The sequence below is a fragment of the Ambystoma mexicanum genome, chromosome 11, assembly GCF_040938575.1.
Source record: "Ambystoma mexicanum isolate Mex_15411 chromosome 11, UKY_AmexF1_1, whole genome shotgun sequence".
Taxonomy (NCBI): Eukaryota; Metazoa; Chordata; class Amphibia; order Caudata; family Ambystomatidae; genus Ambystoma; species Ambystoma mexicanum.
In genome coordinates this window covers 914,456,436-914,474,125 of record NC_090934.1, presented here as the reverse complement: position 1 = coordinate 914,474,125, position 17,690 = coordinate 914,456,436, and the positions used below count along the sequence as shown (strand labels likewise).

General features: G+C 43.6%; 1 protein-coding gene across 10 annotated transcripts in view; it reads left to right on the top strand.

Annotated features, from left to right (window-relative positions):
• Nucleotides 1-17,690, top strand: part of LOC138503909 (mucin-5B-like) — a 193,076-nt gene that overhangs the window by 160,363 nt on the left and 15,023 nt on the right. For all 10 annotated transcript variants that reach the window (XM_069624005.1, XM_069624006.1, XM_069624004.1 and 7 more), the window contains 6 exons: nucleotides 1,730-1,834; nucleotides 2,291-2,331; nucleotides 3,067-3,189; nucleotides 6,818-6,913; nucleotides 14,658-14,786; nucleotides 17,525-17,564. In XM_069624005.1, the coding sequence (XP_069480106.1) occupies nucleotides 1,730-1,834; nucleotides 2,291-2,331; nucleotides 3,067-3,189; nucleotides 6,818-6,913; nucleotides 14,658-14,786; nucleotides 17,525-17,564 (534 nt within the window). The remainder of the gene's footprint in view (nucleotides 1-1,729; nucleotides 1,835-2,290; nucleotides 2,332-3,066; nucleotides 3,190-6,817; nucleotides 6,914-14,657; nucleotides 14,787-17,524; nucleotides 17,565-17,690) is intronic.

The window sequence follows — 17,690 nt, the reverse complement described above, 5'->3', positions numbered from 1 at the left end:
ACTTCAGTCATTTGGCATCCATTGGGTGAATGCGTCTGTGAGTATGGGGCGAAGGTGGGATTTCACTGCATTCCATGCTACTGGGAAGGGGACAGATAGAGAAATGAGGAAATTCGTCATTGTAAGTCTCCAGCATTTCAATTTCCCTAAAAAACGCATTTCTGAGATTTTGCAATGTAAGTGGCAGAGCTGGAATGGAAAGTAATGCAATGTTAAAAGCTGCAGAGGGAAGGAAAAGACATGCATCATCTCCTAGAACCTAAGTTTACATTGAATGGGCAGCAATAGAGACCCTAGTGAGAGGCAGAGATATATTTATCTATTTATATATTTATCTATGGGAGTGCATCCATAGAGGGAGCTTGGAGAAGATTGGGAAAGGTAAGCACATTTTGCCTCCCAGATTGAAAAAGAGATGATGCCGCAGGGAATCCAGAACCACGCCTACTCAATCGAATTTCACCTGCACTACTACACTAGTAAAATTCGATTGAATAGGAGTGTCATACCTGGTACTATGTGATACCAGATAGTCAGAACGCTTCCAGTATTTCTCTTCTCACTCTATACTTCCTTCCGAGCTCCCTTTATATCCTCCTTTGGTGTATCACACCATTTCTATGCCGATGATACCCAGCTCTTCCTTTCCTTCTCCTCCTTGACACCTGACATCATCCTTCCCACCTGACATCCACCTTAAGCTCTCTTCTTGCCTCTCCGCCATTAAATCCTGGATGTCCTCAAACTTCCTTTCTCTCAAATCAGATAAAACTGAGCTCCTCTTCTTCCCTGCCAGTACTCTTCCTCCTCCCTCTCCTCCTCCCTTCATTTCCTTCCCTCCCTCCCAACTCCCCTTCTCCCCTCATGCCCGTAACCTTGGTCTCCACATCGACCCCCACCTCTCTCTTTCTCACCACATTTCTCTCACTGCCAGATCTTGCTGCTTCCACCTCTACAATATCCGTAAAATGTGTCCTCTCATAACCTTCCATGCTACTAAACTCCTAATCTCCTCCCTCATCTTCTCCAGGCTCTTCTACTGCTCCACTCTCTTCTTTGGACTCCCATCCTCCCACCTCTCGCCCCTCAAACCCATCTACCACTCCGCTATCCGCTCCCTCTGCCTTCTCTCACCTCACGACTCAGGATGGCTCCCTTCTCACTCCCAGCTTAAATTTAATTTCCTCTGTCTAGTCTTCAAAGCCCTCTATTGTCATGCCCCTCCCTTTCTACACCCCTCCTTGTTCTCTCCGTTCTGCAGATCTCTTCCTTCTTTCTCCTCCTCCTCCACCCTGTGCCCCTTCCCACTTCCGCTCCTTCCAACTTCTTGCTCCTTTCCATTGGAACCGCCTTCCCCTCCCAATCCACTCTTCTACCACCTACCACTCATTTCGCACCTCTCTAAAATCCTACCTCTTCCATTCACCCCCTAGCTTATTTCCGCTTCCTCCTTCTCCATTGAATCTTCCTCCTCCTTCACCTTCTAACCCTCCTCTCACTTCAGTCCCCCTCCATATGCATATGCACTTAACCTCACGAATAATATAAATTGTTCCCTGTGCTGTTTTCTGGTTTGATTCAATGTTATGTATTGCTTGTTGTAATTGCTTGTTCCTCATGTAAAGCGCTTTGGCTTAAAGCGCTATATAAATCTAAATAAATACAATACAATAAAATGATGTCCTCCCTGTTAATACCTTATTCACATACTCTCTTCTTTCCTTTTTAGGATGTAGCATACCACCCTGCCAAATTGTCTCACTGAATTGTGCAATAGGTTTCAAGCCACAACTCTCCATTCCCAGTGATGAATACTGCCCCGTTGCCACGTGCGGTAAGTGACCGGCGCCCATCTGTTTCCTTATTGCTGCCCTTAAATGCTGGCATCAAGGTCATCTGTTTCCACACCCAGCGGACAGATTCAGAGGTGATCTGCTGTTTCACATCAGCTACTTTGGACCTAGATTACTATGGTTTATACCAGAGCAACATGTCAGCGTTCTGATTGGTGGTTTCAGGTCGGATTCTCTTGTATTGTCGCTAACTGCATGTGCCCACCATGCTTTTTCCACCTTTACGTTACATGACATCTCTTTCTACATGTTATAATGTGACCTCAACTATTCTTTGATAGTCTGTATAATCTGATGATTACTTTTCAGCTATGTCATTTCCTGTCACCTGCACATTGATCTTCAGTGCTTTGTTGTCTCAGGGGCTAGGTTTGTGTTGTGTGCATACTCTTTTCTACTGCATAATTAACATCTGCCTTCCGTCTCTCCTTAAACAGTGCCCAAAGGTGTCTGTGTGTCAGGTGACAAAGAGTACCAGGTAAGAGGCGGCAATAACGAGCACCTAAATAACGGAGAACTTGTGTCTGATTCTGCCCTGGCAGGAGAGAGAAGGCCCCTTAACTAAGCCAACCTCTAGTTAATGGGAAAGCTGACTCCTCGGAAATTAGTACAGTTAAACACTGCAACAGTAATAATAATAGAACGCTTTTCTAAAATTATTTTCAGTAACATCACACATTGTAGGCTAGACAAAGGTCATTTTTGAAAGGGATGTTTTGATCGCTCAAGGCGTCCGGCCTATCAGTGGTACAATTCACATACGTGTAAGGCATCTCTTCGGGAGTTTGGGTCAGTGGGTGGTCCGCGTGCTGATTGGGCTGTGTTGGAGGGCTGGGGGACTTGTGCAAACGGTAAGAAGGCGGGATGGAGGGAAGTAAGTTGCTTGGGCAGCAGAAAGATTGGAGGAATGGCGTGAGGCAGAATCCAGGTACACGCAGAAAGATCCTAATAATGTTGACTGCGCTAGGACTTGGAAGGTTCTGAAATTGGGTGTTTTCACATTTAGAGGAGCAAGGAGAACCCGAGGAGAGGCCGTAAACACCCTCCACTTACTGCTCACATGCGTCTTACCTAGTGTGGGGTGGAATAAACCACAGGATTCACGTTTTTTTAGTATAAGGGTGCTTCAGGTGCACACCAATGGGAGGAAGCACAAATCTTATTGATATCGACTTGTATGGAACCAATTCTAATGTTCATTCACCTTTCTCAGCCAGGCGAAGTTATGCCCAGCCCGGATCCCTGTTTCACCCGCACGTGCACATTTGATCCTACAACACAGACCAGCAATTTCACCACATCCCACGTTGACTGCAGTGATACTCACTGTGAACAAGTAAGTTACACCAAATCACTATGACAAGCAGGCTCTAGCGGAGCAGAGCTTCAAATCCACAGGTGCTGCATTGAAACGATGAGGGGGTGTTTCTACCACAGACACAGTGGAGCCGGGATACACAAGGGTCCATGGAATGCATTTGGAGACTTCTAAAGCCACCGTTTTTTAGACATTTCTAGGCAACCGTTACATTTGAAACGACTTTGAGAGTCTCGGCAAATGACAGGTTCCTTAAAATAGCAGTACTGCATATAATTCGATTATCCTAAACAATGTGGCCATTTGAGTCAATATAATTAAATAGGTTTTCCTTTGTGAAAGCGTGATAAGACAATTCAGGCAAACTAGATATTATTGATGTGAATGTGTATTTCATTAGATGTACCCTTTTAAGGGGACCATTCTTCTTTGCACCTTTACAAATTCTTCAAAGCAACATGGCCGACGAGACCAGAATGGAGCTCTTTTTAAATTAGCCTTATGGAAATCTAATGCGTTAAAGTCTTGTATACACACTAGATTCCCATCATGGCTCATTTTCATTTTATGAACGAGAAAGCCGGGCAGATCGTAAGTCACGATTCAGCTGCCCCCTTCCTCCTCCACCATACAAATGCACCACTCATTTGCACTAGCATGTATTTTTATGCTGGTACAAATGTGTTGGATTGCTATGGAGTCCACTTGCTTTCCACACCAGCAAAAAAGCAGGCGGACTACACAGGAATCCATAGTTAACGCTGCCTGCCATGCGTTCATGGCAGGCAGCGTCTACTTCATGTGCACAGCCGAGTGCAAAAGAGCGGCTCACTGACACTCACCCTAGGGGGAGGAAGGATAGCTCAGGGGCAATGCGTTTGTTTTGGCAGCAAGACAACCAGCGCAACACAGGTTCTAATCCCAATCCCGTACTTAGAAACCACTCGCTGGTATTAAGCACGTTATAAATTAAAAATTATAATTAATCATATGCACTGCGCCATGCAAATGTGAAATGTTGTAACAGGTCCCCACCACCTAATTGCGTGGAGATTTGAAAATTAGCTCAATGTCTAGCAAGAGCAAAATGTTTTTATCTTCGACGTTCCAAACATTTTACTTTGCATTAATCTATGCGTTTTCAACATGAGAGAGCGAGATTTGCTCATGTATTCTCAATTTTTGAAATGGCCTCATACCGTTGGAAGATGAGCTTTCCTCTTCCGTATTCCTCTTCCGCAATGTTTTATGCCTGCATGGGAATATCATTGTACAATTTGACTCGGATTAGCACCTGGTAATGAGCAGGTCGATTCCATAGGAATTTGTATTTATTACATTTTTATATAGCGCTTTACGCCAAAGCGCTTTACGAAAGGACAACAAAAAATACAACAAGCATTACATAACATTTGAATCAAGAACCAGAAAACAGTATAAGGATCAATTTACATAAGTGATGTGGTTAAGCACGAGTGGAGAAGGACCACAGTAAGAGAGGCAGTAGGAGGTGTGGAAAGTGGAAGAGATCGAAGTGAGAGAGGAAGCAAAAAGGTGTAAGGGAGGTGAATGGAAGAGATAGGATTTTAAAGAAGTGCTGAACGCAGAGTAGGAGGAAATAGAGCGGATGGGATCAGGGGGGTGGTTCCAGTGGAAAGGAGCGAGTAGTTGGAAAGAGCGGATGCGGGATGGGGCACAGGGTGAAGGAGGAGGAGTGAGTAGGAAAAGATCAGCAAAGCAGAGTGAGCGAGAAGGAGTATAGAAAGATAGGAGGGAGGAAAGGTGAGGTGGGGCAAGACCATAGAGGGATTTGAAGACGAGAAAGAGGAAATTAAATATGAGCTACGAGTGAAAGGAGAGCCAACCTAGTGAGGAGAGAGATGAGGAGATGGAATCGTGAGGTGAGAGAAGGCAGAGAGAGCGGATGGCAGAGTGGTAGACGGATTTGAGGGGGGTTAGGTGAGTGGAGGGGAGTCCGAAGAAGAGAGTGGAGCAGTAGAAAAGTCTGATGAGGGGAAGATGAGGGAGGTGATTAAGAGTTTAATAGCATGGAAGGATAGGAAGGGTCGAATTTTACGGATGTTATAAAGGTGAAAGCGGCAGGATCTGGCAGTAAGAGAAATGTGGTGAGAGAGAGAGGGATGGGAGTCAATGTGAAGACCAAGGCTACGGGGCATGAGGAGAGAAGTGGAGGGGAAAAGAGAATGAAAGGAGGATGGGAGGGAGGTGGAAGTGTGGTGGCAGGGAAGAATAGGACTTCAGTTTTGTCCATATTTAGGGTAAGGAAGTGAGAGGACATCCAGGATTTAATAGCTGAAAGGCAAGAAGAAAGTTTAAGATGGATGTCAGAGGAGAAAGACGAGAAGGAGAGGAAGAGCTGGGTATCATCTGCATAGAAATGGTGCGAGACACCAAAGGAGGAGATGATAGGAGCTGAGAAGGAAGTGTAAAGTGAGAAGAGAAGGGGGCCAAGGACAGAACCTTGGGGGACACCGTGGTTGAGAGGATAGGTAGGGGAGGTGCAGCCACCCCAGGAAACTGCAAAGGTGCGGTTGGAAAGATAGGAGGAGAACCAGTTGAGGACAGAGTCTTTAAAGCCAAAGGATGAGAGAGAATTAAGGCGAAGAGGGTGATCGACAGTATCAAAGGCATCAGAGAGGTCAAGGAGGATAAGAATGGAGGAGTGCTTAGAGTAGCGGGCAGAAAGGAGAGAGTTGAGAACAGAAATGAGAGCAGTTTCAGAGGAGTGGTGAGGGTGGAAACCAGATTGGGTAGAGGGGAGGAGAGAATGATTGGAGACGAAGGCAGAGAGTTGAGAATAGACAATACGTTCAAGAAGTTTAGAAAGGAAGAGTAGGGGGAGATGGGGCGATAGTTGGATGCAAGGTGGGGATTAGCTGAATGTTTTTTGAGAATGGGGATGATTGTTGCATGCTTAAAAGGAGGAGGAAAGGTGGATGTAGCTAGACAAGTGTTGAAAAAGGAGGTAAGATAGGGTATGAGGAGGGGGTAGATTTTAGGAATAAGGGAGGTAAGAATGGGGTCAGAAGGGGAAGCAGTAGGATGAGTTTTAGATAAGAGGAGGGCAACTTCAGACTGAGTAACAGGAGTGAATGAGGTCAAGGTAGAGGGTGGGGGAGTAGAAGGAGGAGAGTAAGAAGGGGATGAGAGGATAGTTTGGCAGAGATTGAGGACTTTGTTAGAGAAGAAAGTAGCAAGATCAGTGGCAGAGAGAGGAGAGGCGGTGGAATCTGTAATTTTCAGGCAGTGTTTATTATATTGCCGAAAGTAAAAGTGAGGAGTAAAGGCAATTTCGGCCCCTTTGTACCCTTCAGTTTTGCACTATGCTTTGCAAATGTCCAGGATTGCATGCAAGGGACCCAGCAGCAAATACTTGGGAACGTTTCTGGTTCCCTGCATGCCATAAGCATTTTATTTACAATTACCCCTGAGAAGGGGTCTAACAGTAGGACTGGTTATGCAATTGTTATATATCAGCAGACTTGGCGGTGAGGAAGCAGGTTCTAAGACGTTCCGTTTGTCTTCAGAATTCAATGTGTCTCATGCCTGCATATGGTCAGCCTGCTTTTCTCTTCCATACAGCAGTATCCACTCACATGCCTGTGCTTCTTTGCTTGCTCCCTAGGGCTTTGTGCGAGTTCAAGATTCTCAACAGTGCTGTGGCAAATGTCAGCAGACCGCTTGCATTGTGAATCTACCAAACGGAACCATCTATATCACGGTTGGTATATCCTGCTGATATGGGAGAGGGTTTTTATGGGGAAGGGCATTTCAAACAAATGTATATTGTAATGAGGACAAACTCACCAAGAATATCTTTAGTCCTAAAAGTGGGTGTTGCTATATCAGTGCCGCATATATGATGAAGAGGCAAAAGCCAAGCCTTGTTAAACATAGGGCAGGGGTGACCGGGGACTGAGTGCTGCAAAAGCTGTGCTCTGGTACAGCACTTCACTTTGAACTCAATATCTGTTTTGATGGAATGAAAAATTCTACGAAGGGTTTGCGCCACATTTGCATCTGGTATAGCAATAGGTTGCAGCATTGCTAGGTGGCCGTCTCAGGGCAGCATCAATGCTACATTGTATTTCCATGCTCTGCCTTGCACATGTTTATTTCATTACGGCAGAGATAAGAGGCTTTAAAATGACGTTTACATGCTGGCTGTACATGTCTATAGATAGTGTAGCATATAAGTAAACATATTGCTGTATAACATACATATTACGTTCGTTACACATATTTGTCTTTCTTAAAGTAGAGTGCTGTCCATGAATAGTAATCTGGACAGCACACCAGTATGCCTTGCTTCTTCCTCTGCACTGCCTGCAAGGGAGGTAACAGCACCATCAAAATGTGCAGCGCAGTCCTCAGCGCACAGTCTGAGTACTCCTTCTAGCCTCGTCACACTCCTCACACCGAACAAAAACGCCCAACCCCACTCTGTATTGTCCCTCTTAGAGCGTCATTTTATAATGTGCAGAGCGGGAAATGGACGTGCAAAAACAGGGTGCATTGCTTTTACATCTCCATTTTTCACACCAACCCATATGTGTGCTCACACACGGCATAGAAGGGTCCCAAAGCAGAGTTAACCTTTTCAGCATGCTTTCCTCCTCCAACTTCGTAAGGACTTTATTTTACACCTGCGTTAGATTTTCATGTGGGTATAAAATGAATGTATTCCTGTGGAATCCGCCTAGATTTAGCACCTGCTAAAGAACTTTCATGCAGGTATTGAATGGATTCATATGGAATCCGCCTATATTTAGCACTTGCTAAAGAGAAGGCATATTGTATTGCTTTTACGCCTCTATTTTCCACTCCAGCCCATTTTCATGCTCAGGGAAGTTAACCTCTCCGCCCTGCTTTCCTTCTCTGCCTTGTGTGAGCACTTCATTTTCATACATGTGTAAAATGAATGGAATACATATGGATTCCTATGGAATCTGGCCTCAAATCAGCAGCTGCTAATGAGCTGCCCAAAAAGCCTAAATTGCAGGCGATGTTTACTTATTGCAAAAACAACATAAAACTGAACAGTAAAGGTGATTTAGCCTTGTTTTCTTCTTCAGTTTTGCATTCTGCCTTGCAAATGTCAATTGTATGGAGTGGACCCAACAGCATGTAAATAATAACGTTGATGGTCCCCCGCATGAAATTTGCATTTAGTAGAAAATGTCTTCTTAGAGTTCAATTCAGCTAAATAGATAGCAGTGTAAACACATACTGCGGGGCTCATTTTGTAAAAAAGTGTTAACTGCATGCAGTGCGCCACCACCTTAAGCACTTACGTGCTGCTGTCATGGAATCTTTAACTTTTACAATGTAAAGAGTAAAAAGAGTTCAAATGGATTTTACTCTGATTTGCAGACAACATTTACAATGGATTTCTATGGAATCTGCCTGCTTTTAGAAGTTGCTGAAAAAAGGCATACTCCCTAGTCAGCTATTCCTGTTACACTTGCATGAAAATCTCATGCAGGTGTAAAGGCATGTGCCCTTGTCAATAACAATGTTCCTCATTGGGAGAAAATTAATGTATTCATGTATTAGTTAAAGGAGGGGTACAGTGAGGTTCACCATGTGAACAAATAGATGTTCATGTGATCCACCTACCTTGTGGTACACACAGTGCACATGGCCAGGACAACTGTTCCCTCCAATGGTAATGCACTTTATCCTTAAAATAAAGTGTAACATTGAGTTGACAGGTCTGTTGGCCATGCACTTTGATTGTTTACCAGCAGAAAGGCCCCATATGCTCAGTTAGATGTGTGAATGCTATTCAGTTTCGTAGAATGATATATACAAACTGCTCATAATCCCTGACAAAGTGCATTCTCCTTAGATGCTAATTCGGGGGCTGCGTTTACTGTTCCTTGTCCCCCGCTACTGTAAATGCGGTGCAGGCCTGGCACATGACTGTTTCCTTGGAGCTATACACTGAGGGCTCATTTTGTAAAAAAACGTTTTAATTCCATGCAGGGGATCACCGATGTTAGCACTCGGTGATTCTTGGGTCCCTGCATGCAATTTTCATCTTTTACAGAATTTAGAGTAAAAATAGGTACAATTGCGTTTAGTCTTTCATTTTACTCTCCATTATGTAGAATGAGTACATGCTGCTGCACACCTTGCTTTTCAGATGGCATTTCGGGGATCATTTTACAATGGGCAGAGCAGTGAAACAATCACAAAGCACGATAAGCCATTGTACGTGTTCCAGGATCTCTTCCTTCCCTTTGAAGGTGGAAAATTTGCACACTGCGAAATTAAAGTTTCTGTTGTGCTTTTATTTTTTGTGGGCATTGCCAGGGGTGGCCTGGGAACCAAACGAGGCCCTGGAAATCATTTTTAAAGTGGCCCCATATTACACATATGGAGCATTTTCCGATGAGAACATTTGAAAAAAAGATGGGCACCAGACAAAAGGGGATCGGGGTGCAGAGACCCACTCGGAAATCTCCAGAGTTGCCTATAGGCTGGTCCAGCCCTGGGCTTTGTACAAGCTCTGGAGTGCAAATATAAGTCGTAACAACAAGGCATTAGCCATTTACACCTTACCTTTACACTCTAGGGCAGTGGTATAAAATCTTTGTTATGCCAAGTCCCCCCTTGAGTAAATATTTTGTTGCTAAGCCTCCCCCCCTTTGAGTACAAATATGGTTGACAGGACCCCCAGAAGCCATATTTGCTTATATGTTCTATTAAAAGCAGTCACCATACTCCCTTTTTGAAGAGTCTTGCGCCCCCCTAGACATCCTTAAGGCCCCCCTAGAGGATCCAGCCCCACAGTTTGAAGACCACAGCTCTAGGGCATTTTAGAGCCATTTGGAGGAGGAGAAGGAGCACAAGACGGAAGTGACATGTCCACCGTGCTTTCTTTCTCTGCCTTCAAAGGATATATGGTTTAATGCCAGCATGAGATTTTCATGCAGGCATTAAACCAATGGATTCCTATGGAATATGCCTGGCTTAAGTGCCCAAATAAAAGCCCATAGGAATCCATTGCAAACATTCAAATCATTAATGTTTATTTGCAACCATATCCATACAGCATATAAAATCAATGCAATAACAGCTTCACAATATAATACACATAAAATCACAGTATTAAAACAGAAAAAAAGAATCCACTCTCAATCAGAAAGTGCTGGTGCCCAAAACATAACAATACAGATTTCGACTATAAAGGATGCTTTGCTGTGTCATTTGATATTCTTTGTAACAACCATCCATGCTGTAGACAATCTTGAATATAGTTAAAGAGAATCATACAGTCTACACAACATTTTTCCTAACGTGCTGCCTCCGTGCCCAGGTAGGTATGGGCAGGTACTTGGCAACCAAAAGCACCGACAGTTCCAAGCCAGATCTATAACAGTGCAGCATAGCTTCAGTAGTGCTCAAGAATCTGGGTTTAAGATAACATTTCCTAAAATTCCCATAAGAGGGCAGATGAGCATAAAGTGCGAATCACGATCAGTGTTTGTCTTACAAAACCTTCATTTATCAGAGACCTTTTTGTCCCATGTATGCAAGCGCGCAGCTAACGGAGGGGTTCCTAATCTAAATTTAATGTAAAATTGCTCTCTGGAATTTTGGTTTGAATTCATCTCAGTAGCATTGTTTGCCTGGTAAAAAAGTCATATTCCAGTACGTGGCTACAGAAGGAGAATTGTTTCTCGTAACCAACAGTATTGCAGCTTTGTTGGCTTGGTGATTGCTTTTTATATGAGCTTTAGAGGATCAGCTCATAGAATAATGGGTTAACCCAGTAAACACCTAAACGGTATCCAGTAGTTTTAGCCAAAATTTTCAGAGTGGTATGTTTTACCGAAGTAAGAAATACCGAAAATTTTAAATATGTGTATGGTAGTGTGTTTCGACCATTCTGTATGTTTTCGGTATTTCTTACCTTGGTAAAACATACCACTCTGAATTTGACTTTGGTAAAATCACCATATAACTACCGAAACCAATCTTAAACAACATTTCCTTTCTGTGTTTACACCACACAGGAAGTTCTTTGTGTTTTCCTAAGTGACCTCCACACTCTTACCCAATAGGTCTAAGTTTTAATGTATCCATGTGCTTGATGCTCTGTCTGCAAGGCATATTTTCTAAGCTACATTTACATTTTTTTTTTTTTTACAAAACAGAGACTTAAATGGTAGAGTAAAGACAATTTCATCTGGTTTCACTCTTCACTTTTAAACTTTGTTTTGTAAATGTGAAAGGCGATTAAGGCATTTGAGCGGAGTCACACACAGCACAACCTAGTAGTAGTTTTCCTTCAGTTCAGATCGAGATGGACAATGCATTCTTTCCGGTTGCACAGTCTTTCTTTTTTTGAAGGTCAAACCCTGCGCCAGAATACCTTTGGGTTTTCAGTTGCGCTTTATAAGTTTCATTAACATTATGGGACTGATTAACTGAAGCCTTTTATAATGGCGCAATCCCATTGAAAAATGTTTCATGAATCAGGCCCTATATTTTTAATTCATATTGTGGGCATGCCAATCAGCTGAAATGCCAAGCCTTCTTCAAGAAATGTCTTTGTCGGTAGGATAGTGCTATTTGCAACATAGCATTTTTCAGTCCAAGACTTTTCAATCCAAGCCAGTCAGTTTTCAAGGCTGCAGAGAAGGGCATAACAGTTCCACCCTTATGAAGGATCATCAGTGCAGTACAGCCTAACAGCTGTGGGGTTGGAGCATTGGGGCACATGTGACAAACACCAGCAGAGTCATGTGGGTTAAAAGAGACTTGAAAAAACCCTTCCACCTGAAATGTGAAAGTAGATTAAGCCATTTGAGCCACATCACAGCCAGCACAGCACCACTCAGTAGCTTTCACTGGAATTTCACCTCCAGTTAGCCAGTTGGGCATGGAGTGTGAGTGTGAATATGCTAAACCGCTCAAATGGCAAGCTTTCACTCCAGGAAAATTTCTTGATCTTCAAAGCAGCGCCATTTTAAACATAACATTTTTCAACCTAAGGCAGAACGTTCTCATGGATGCAACCCCTGTTGCGTAAATGTTGAAATGTGCATGGGGGTTAACCACCAGCATGTATGTGGTAACACTGGTGGTCACCTGCATTCAATTAACTCTTTTTGTAGAGTGACTCCCTCAGTCTTCAAAGTCCAATTCGTTTTATACCTGCATGAGAGTTAAATACATGAGATTTTCAAGGAGGTGTAATATAAATGGATTCCTATGAAAATATGCCTCCATTTAGCACCTGTCAAGGCAGACAGCTACTACAGGAATCCATCATGTATTTCATCTGCAAAGCAGAAGTTGCAGGTGGCATTTTTGCCTGTTGTACTCTTTCATGTTACACTCCATTTTGTAAATGTTAAACAAAATGCATTTAGGGGCATATAACTGCATGTAAGGAATAATTGTGGTATGCAATCAACACTTTTTTTTAAATGACCACCCCCTAAAATGGATTTCTTTTAGCAAGTGATACATGGAGGCAGATTCAATAGGAATCCATGTGTTTCAAGTCTGCATGAAAATCTCAGGCAGGCGTAAAACGAATTGCACTATGAAGACAAAGGAGGAAAGCAAAGTAGACATGTTACTTCTGCTTTCTGCTCCTTCTCCAATTTCAAAGGGAAGGGAAAGGACCTGGAACAGTAAACTAAAGCCTAAGCACTTTACACTTTGCTTTTATGTCTTGGTCTATCACTCCACTTAACATAGAATATATTATAGGGATGGAACGTTCCACTACTTACTGTGTGAATGTATTTGTTCTAATTTTGAACCACCTGAATGTCAGGTGGTTCTAAATGTTTGAACCAAATACGAAATTATGAAAAGTTCAAGCCAAAAGTTCAAACCTGCTGGTTATATGAGGAGTCATGTTATTGAACTTCCAGAAGGATTGCAAAGCTTTCAGAGATGCAAGCCCTGTTTGTGGAGGCAAGTTTTGAACATTTGGGAAAGTGATAGTAGAGTAGTTGAGTGGGAGAAAGGGCCGGGGGTGATGATGGTATGAGATAGGGATGTGTGACTTTAATATGCTTGACTCATTGCGGCTCGAACACCTAAAATGAATGGCTCGAATCAGCTCAATTTGGTCTCCAAAAGACTTGATTCGACTCAAACATGTCTCAAATCAAATCACTTGTTAAAATTTTAACAGTATGTCTGTCACCCAATGACTACACATTTGTGAGCTGATTCAGCACTCTTCAACTAAATACACAACAATTAGCTGGAAGATCATCGAATTGGCTTGAGACCATAAAGTACTGAATCCCATTACGATATCTCGACCAGATTCAACATGCACTTCGAGCCAATAGGCAGCAATTGTTCTGAATCGTGTCAAGTCAACTCAATCACATAAAGTGTGCTTTTTTGTTATTACCTTGAGTGGAATTAACACAATTCAAGCTCATTAATGCCTAATGGCTCGAAGCGTGTTGAATCAGCTTAAGGTTTTAAAGTCACTGGATGACATACTTCCTGTTTCCTGTGTGAGTGTGTCTAAGAGCGGGGAGTGGGGAAATATCTTGTACTGGTTGCTGGAGTCAGGAAGAGACAAAGGGAGAGACAAGGAAAGCTGGAGTGTGAGGCAGTGGGAGCACTGAAAAGAGTATGGAACTGGGGTATGGATGGGGCAGGAGAGGGAACAGAAGTGATGAGGAAGTGGGTGCTATACATGTGCAGTAACTGGCTCAGAAAGAAGTCTGCTTGGTGGAGGTTGATGAAAGAGTTGTTCATAAAGTTCTCCTGGATTTGTATGTAGATAGAAGGCTTGAACCGTTTACAAATGAACTAGGGTTTTGAGATGGGCCTGTAGTTTAAAACATTTCTGAGTTCCAGCCATGGCTTGTAATAAGGAACATAACAACAGCGTAATAAAAGAGGGGTGGAACCATACCCGAAGTGTGGGATTGTTTGAAAATGTCCTAGGTGTGATGGGAAATGGCAGGCGTGCATGCTTTGACGGTCCTTCAAGGTAAAGGGGTGAGAGGCACCTGAGGGCTTTGCAATAAATGGAAAGTGTTTTGTAATGATGGCATTGCAGATACAGTGAGACGCTGGAGGAGGAAGCCAGCTGATTTGTCTGGGTGTCTTGAGAAGAAGGAACTGAGTTGAATCCGCATTTAGCAGGGGCCAGACTGAAGGGGCTATGTTAAGTCAGATGGTTCATTTATTAATTTGGCTAAATGGAGTAATCTTGTCGCAAACCTTTCAGGTAGGGATGCAAGTGGCACTATATTGGAAGGGTTTTCAGAGATCAGTGAGTACCTTAAAGAGATGTGCTTGTCGGCCTCGTGGCTGTGAATATTTTGCCAGGCCAATATTGTTTCGTAGGGTTGCATGGAACAGCCATGCAGTTCTTGAGATAACATATATGCAGCCTTATCTTTTAGGTGGGAAGATTACACCCTATATGCTTTATGTTGGTTCTTATTCGCTATTTCTTTATCCAGGCTGGCCAGAATTACACTGACCCCAATGATGCATGCACTACCTACAAATGCTCTATTGAAGGACCCAGCTTTGTCACAACCATTTACCAACCTAAATGTCCAGACATGGATCCCATTCTCTGTGTTGATGTAAGTATTTATTTTATTTTTCTTGTGTGTGTGTGTGCGTGCATGCGTACGTGCGTGGGTGCGCGCATCCATGCACGCTGGACAATGTATGGTCGTTTTAGCAACATTAAAGATAATGAGTTGCATACATAACGATCTGAAAAAGCTCAGTTACCCCTATTTCCCTCAAACCAATCCCTTTTGTAACCTCATCAAGGGGGTGAACAAGTTCTGACTTCATGTTGTTGTCATTAGGGCTGTTTCTGCAGACACTATCAACTAGGTTATGTGCCAAACTGCAGAGGTGGTTATATGTATCCTGATACTTTGTCAAGCATCACTTGGATTTACTCCCATTTTATTGATTTTGGATACTGAAGAGGGATTCGGTATGTAATGTCAGTCCCTGCCAACCACAGCCATTTCCAAATAGGGCGCATGCCTGCCTGCATGCATGGCTTGTTTCGGAGTGCATTGGTGTTATTACTCCAGCACATAGGACATCATTATAGGTTGGCAGAATTTTGGGCAGGAATACTGCTGGTCGTAATTACTACCACTGGCATTTGCGGAAAATCCACACAATAACTGCTTTATCACTGCACCAGTAGTAATGGTAGTGGCATTGCTAGAAACCTGTTGGTGGTTTTCCAGAAATACCAATTGATATATATCTATGGATTTCTACCCTTAATTTGATACTGGATTTTGATTGCCTACAGTAGTTCATAACACTACTGTACATTTGCATGTATGCACACAAAGTTCAATTCTAAACCCTTTTCTGCATGCATGGGCATGGTGGTGAAGGGGTGTGCAGGAGAGATGGGCACTTCCCCTCCCCCTTCAAATGTCATTATGGCAAGAGTTTGTGCCTTTATTGAAGGAACGCATTTTTGCTTCATCCAATACAGAAAACACTTCTTAAACCTTTTGGACGGTTTCTACAATTGCTATATCTTCCTTAGAAGTGGAGGTAATAAGTAGTGGAATTATTTGGTGGAATGCCACCCTGTAATCTGGTGGTATTTACAGCTGGTTGTGTTCCTGTGAAATACCACAGGAGGTGTAAAACATTGGACATGTAATTGGGAGGGGAGTAAAACGGGTGGGACTATGCAAATACCACCTGTTTTATTGTTACAGACAAGGTGGTGAGGCGAGCCACACTCTTTTGTTTAAGTTTGCTAAAAGTAAATTACTTACAATACCCTTCCCACCCCTTAGTTCTGAATATTGTAAGAACCATTTACTACATACTGGGCAGTGAACTAATGCCACAGTCACTGAATGACTTGTTTGTCCTAAATGGATTCTCCCCTCTGCAGTTTTGGGGGAATTCTCGCATACGTTGACCATCTAAAATCTTGCACCCTTGCTCCTCTCTGCTCGTCTTTCAGAGCTGCCTCGTGTGAGCTTTTCGTTGCAAGCCATACATATGCAAATAGTCCCTCATTTTAACGAACCACAGCCAAATGTGTCTTATGAAAAATGAATTACGATAATCTGGACTGTATGACTCCATTTTGTCCTGGAGCAGCGTCTTCGAGAAGATATGCCTGATTCCATGTTCAGGAAGGAAAAGGGTGATCATCTGGACAATGAGCACGTATCCGCATTCTTTCTCCCAGGGATATTAGATATTAAGTACCCGGCGAGGGTCAACCAGAATGTAACAAGCATTCTGATTGGCCCTCGCCGGGGCTTTACCCAGCCGGGAATCCCTCGGCTGGGATTCCACTCCTTCGTTCCCAGTGGGAGCGGTGGCAGCCCGTCGGCCAATGAGGAGGCTCGAAGCGGGGCCTTCCCCGCTCCGAGCCTCCACATTGCTGGATGCCGCCATAGTCCCCCGCTGGGGATTCAGTTAAGTTTTTTTGTTTCTCCCCCCACCCTCCCCACCCCACTTAACTTCATATTTCTCCTTTTTGGGAGCAAACCCGTTGGGAACACTTCTGTCCCCAGCGCGCCCGCTCGTGATGGCCGCCAAGGAAAGGGAAAACGTACTCAGTTGTCCCTTCCCGGCGGCCATTTCCTTTGACATTTTTTTTTTTCTGTTCCAAAACGCTGCAGCGTTTCGGATAAGAAAAAATGCTATTAGTATCCCGCTCTGGCGGGCCAGGGTACTAATAGCTATAAACCCCTTGCCACAGGGGCATTAGCTGACTCGGTATGTCCCCGTGGCTCGGGCTTTATTGCTTAAATAATGGCCTCAACCTTTCCCCGTTATGGACCTTACACAACAAGCAATAGGCACCGAACTCACAGGTAAGGGCCATGGTTGCGTATGAATTAGATCTGGTTATTGACCGGACTCATGCAGAAGGTCACTACTGTCCATTATATAATATTACATTAAATTAGGTAATGCTATGTGCCAGGTGTGCGTCTCAGTGCATCAACTGCAGGGACCTTTGCGCGCACACATGGTCATAGGTTGGGTAGCAATAACGATCTGTCATCAGTGACAAGAGGCCCCACTGGGGTGAATGTGCGCTCTGGAAAAAACACCTGTTGAGGGTCTACAGGTAGATATAAAATTGGGGTTGGGAGCACAGAGCTCTACAGACAACCGATGTAGCTGTGGGGGCCATGAGAAAACAAGCTGTCCAACGAAAGAGCATCTTTATGAAAATGACCCTATACGTTTATTGGAGGCCATGCCATGTGTGCGTTACCCTGTTTCTATTTTGTTTCCTGAAAGGGGACCCATGTGCCAAAAAGTCCATTCTAATAGCTTGCCTGTTTTTGCTTCCACACAGGGGACTATCCAGACGTATGCTAATGGCTGCTGTCAGACATGTAAGTTAAATCAGTGTTTCTGTATGAACCTAGACACCAGCGCTGGCAATATACTTGTTTAGTCTAGGCTAATTGGACATGCAACCACCTACCAACTGTGCTAATGTACAGGCACAGAACAGAGGC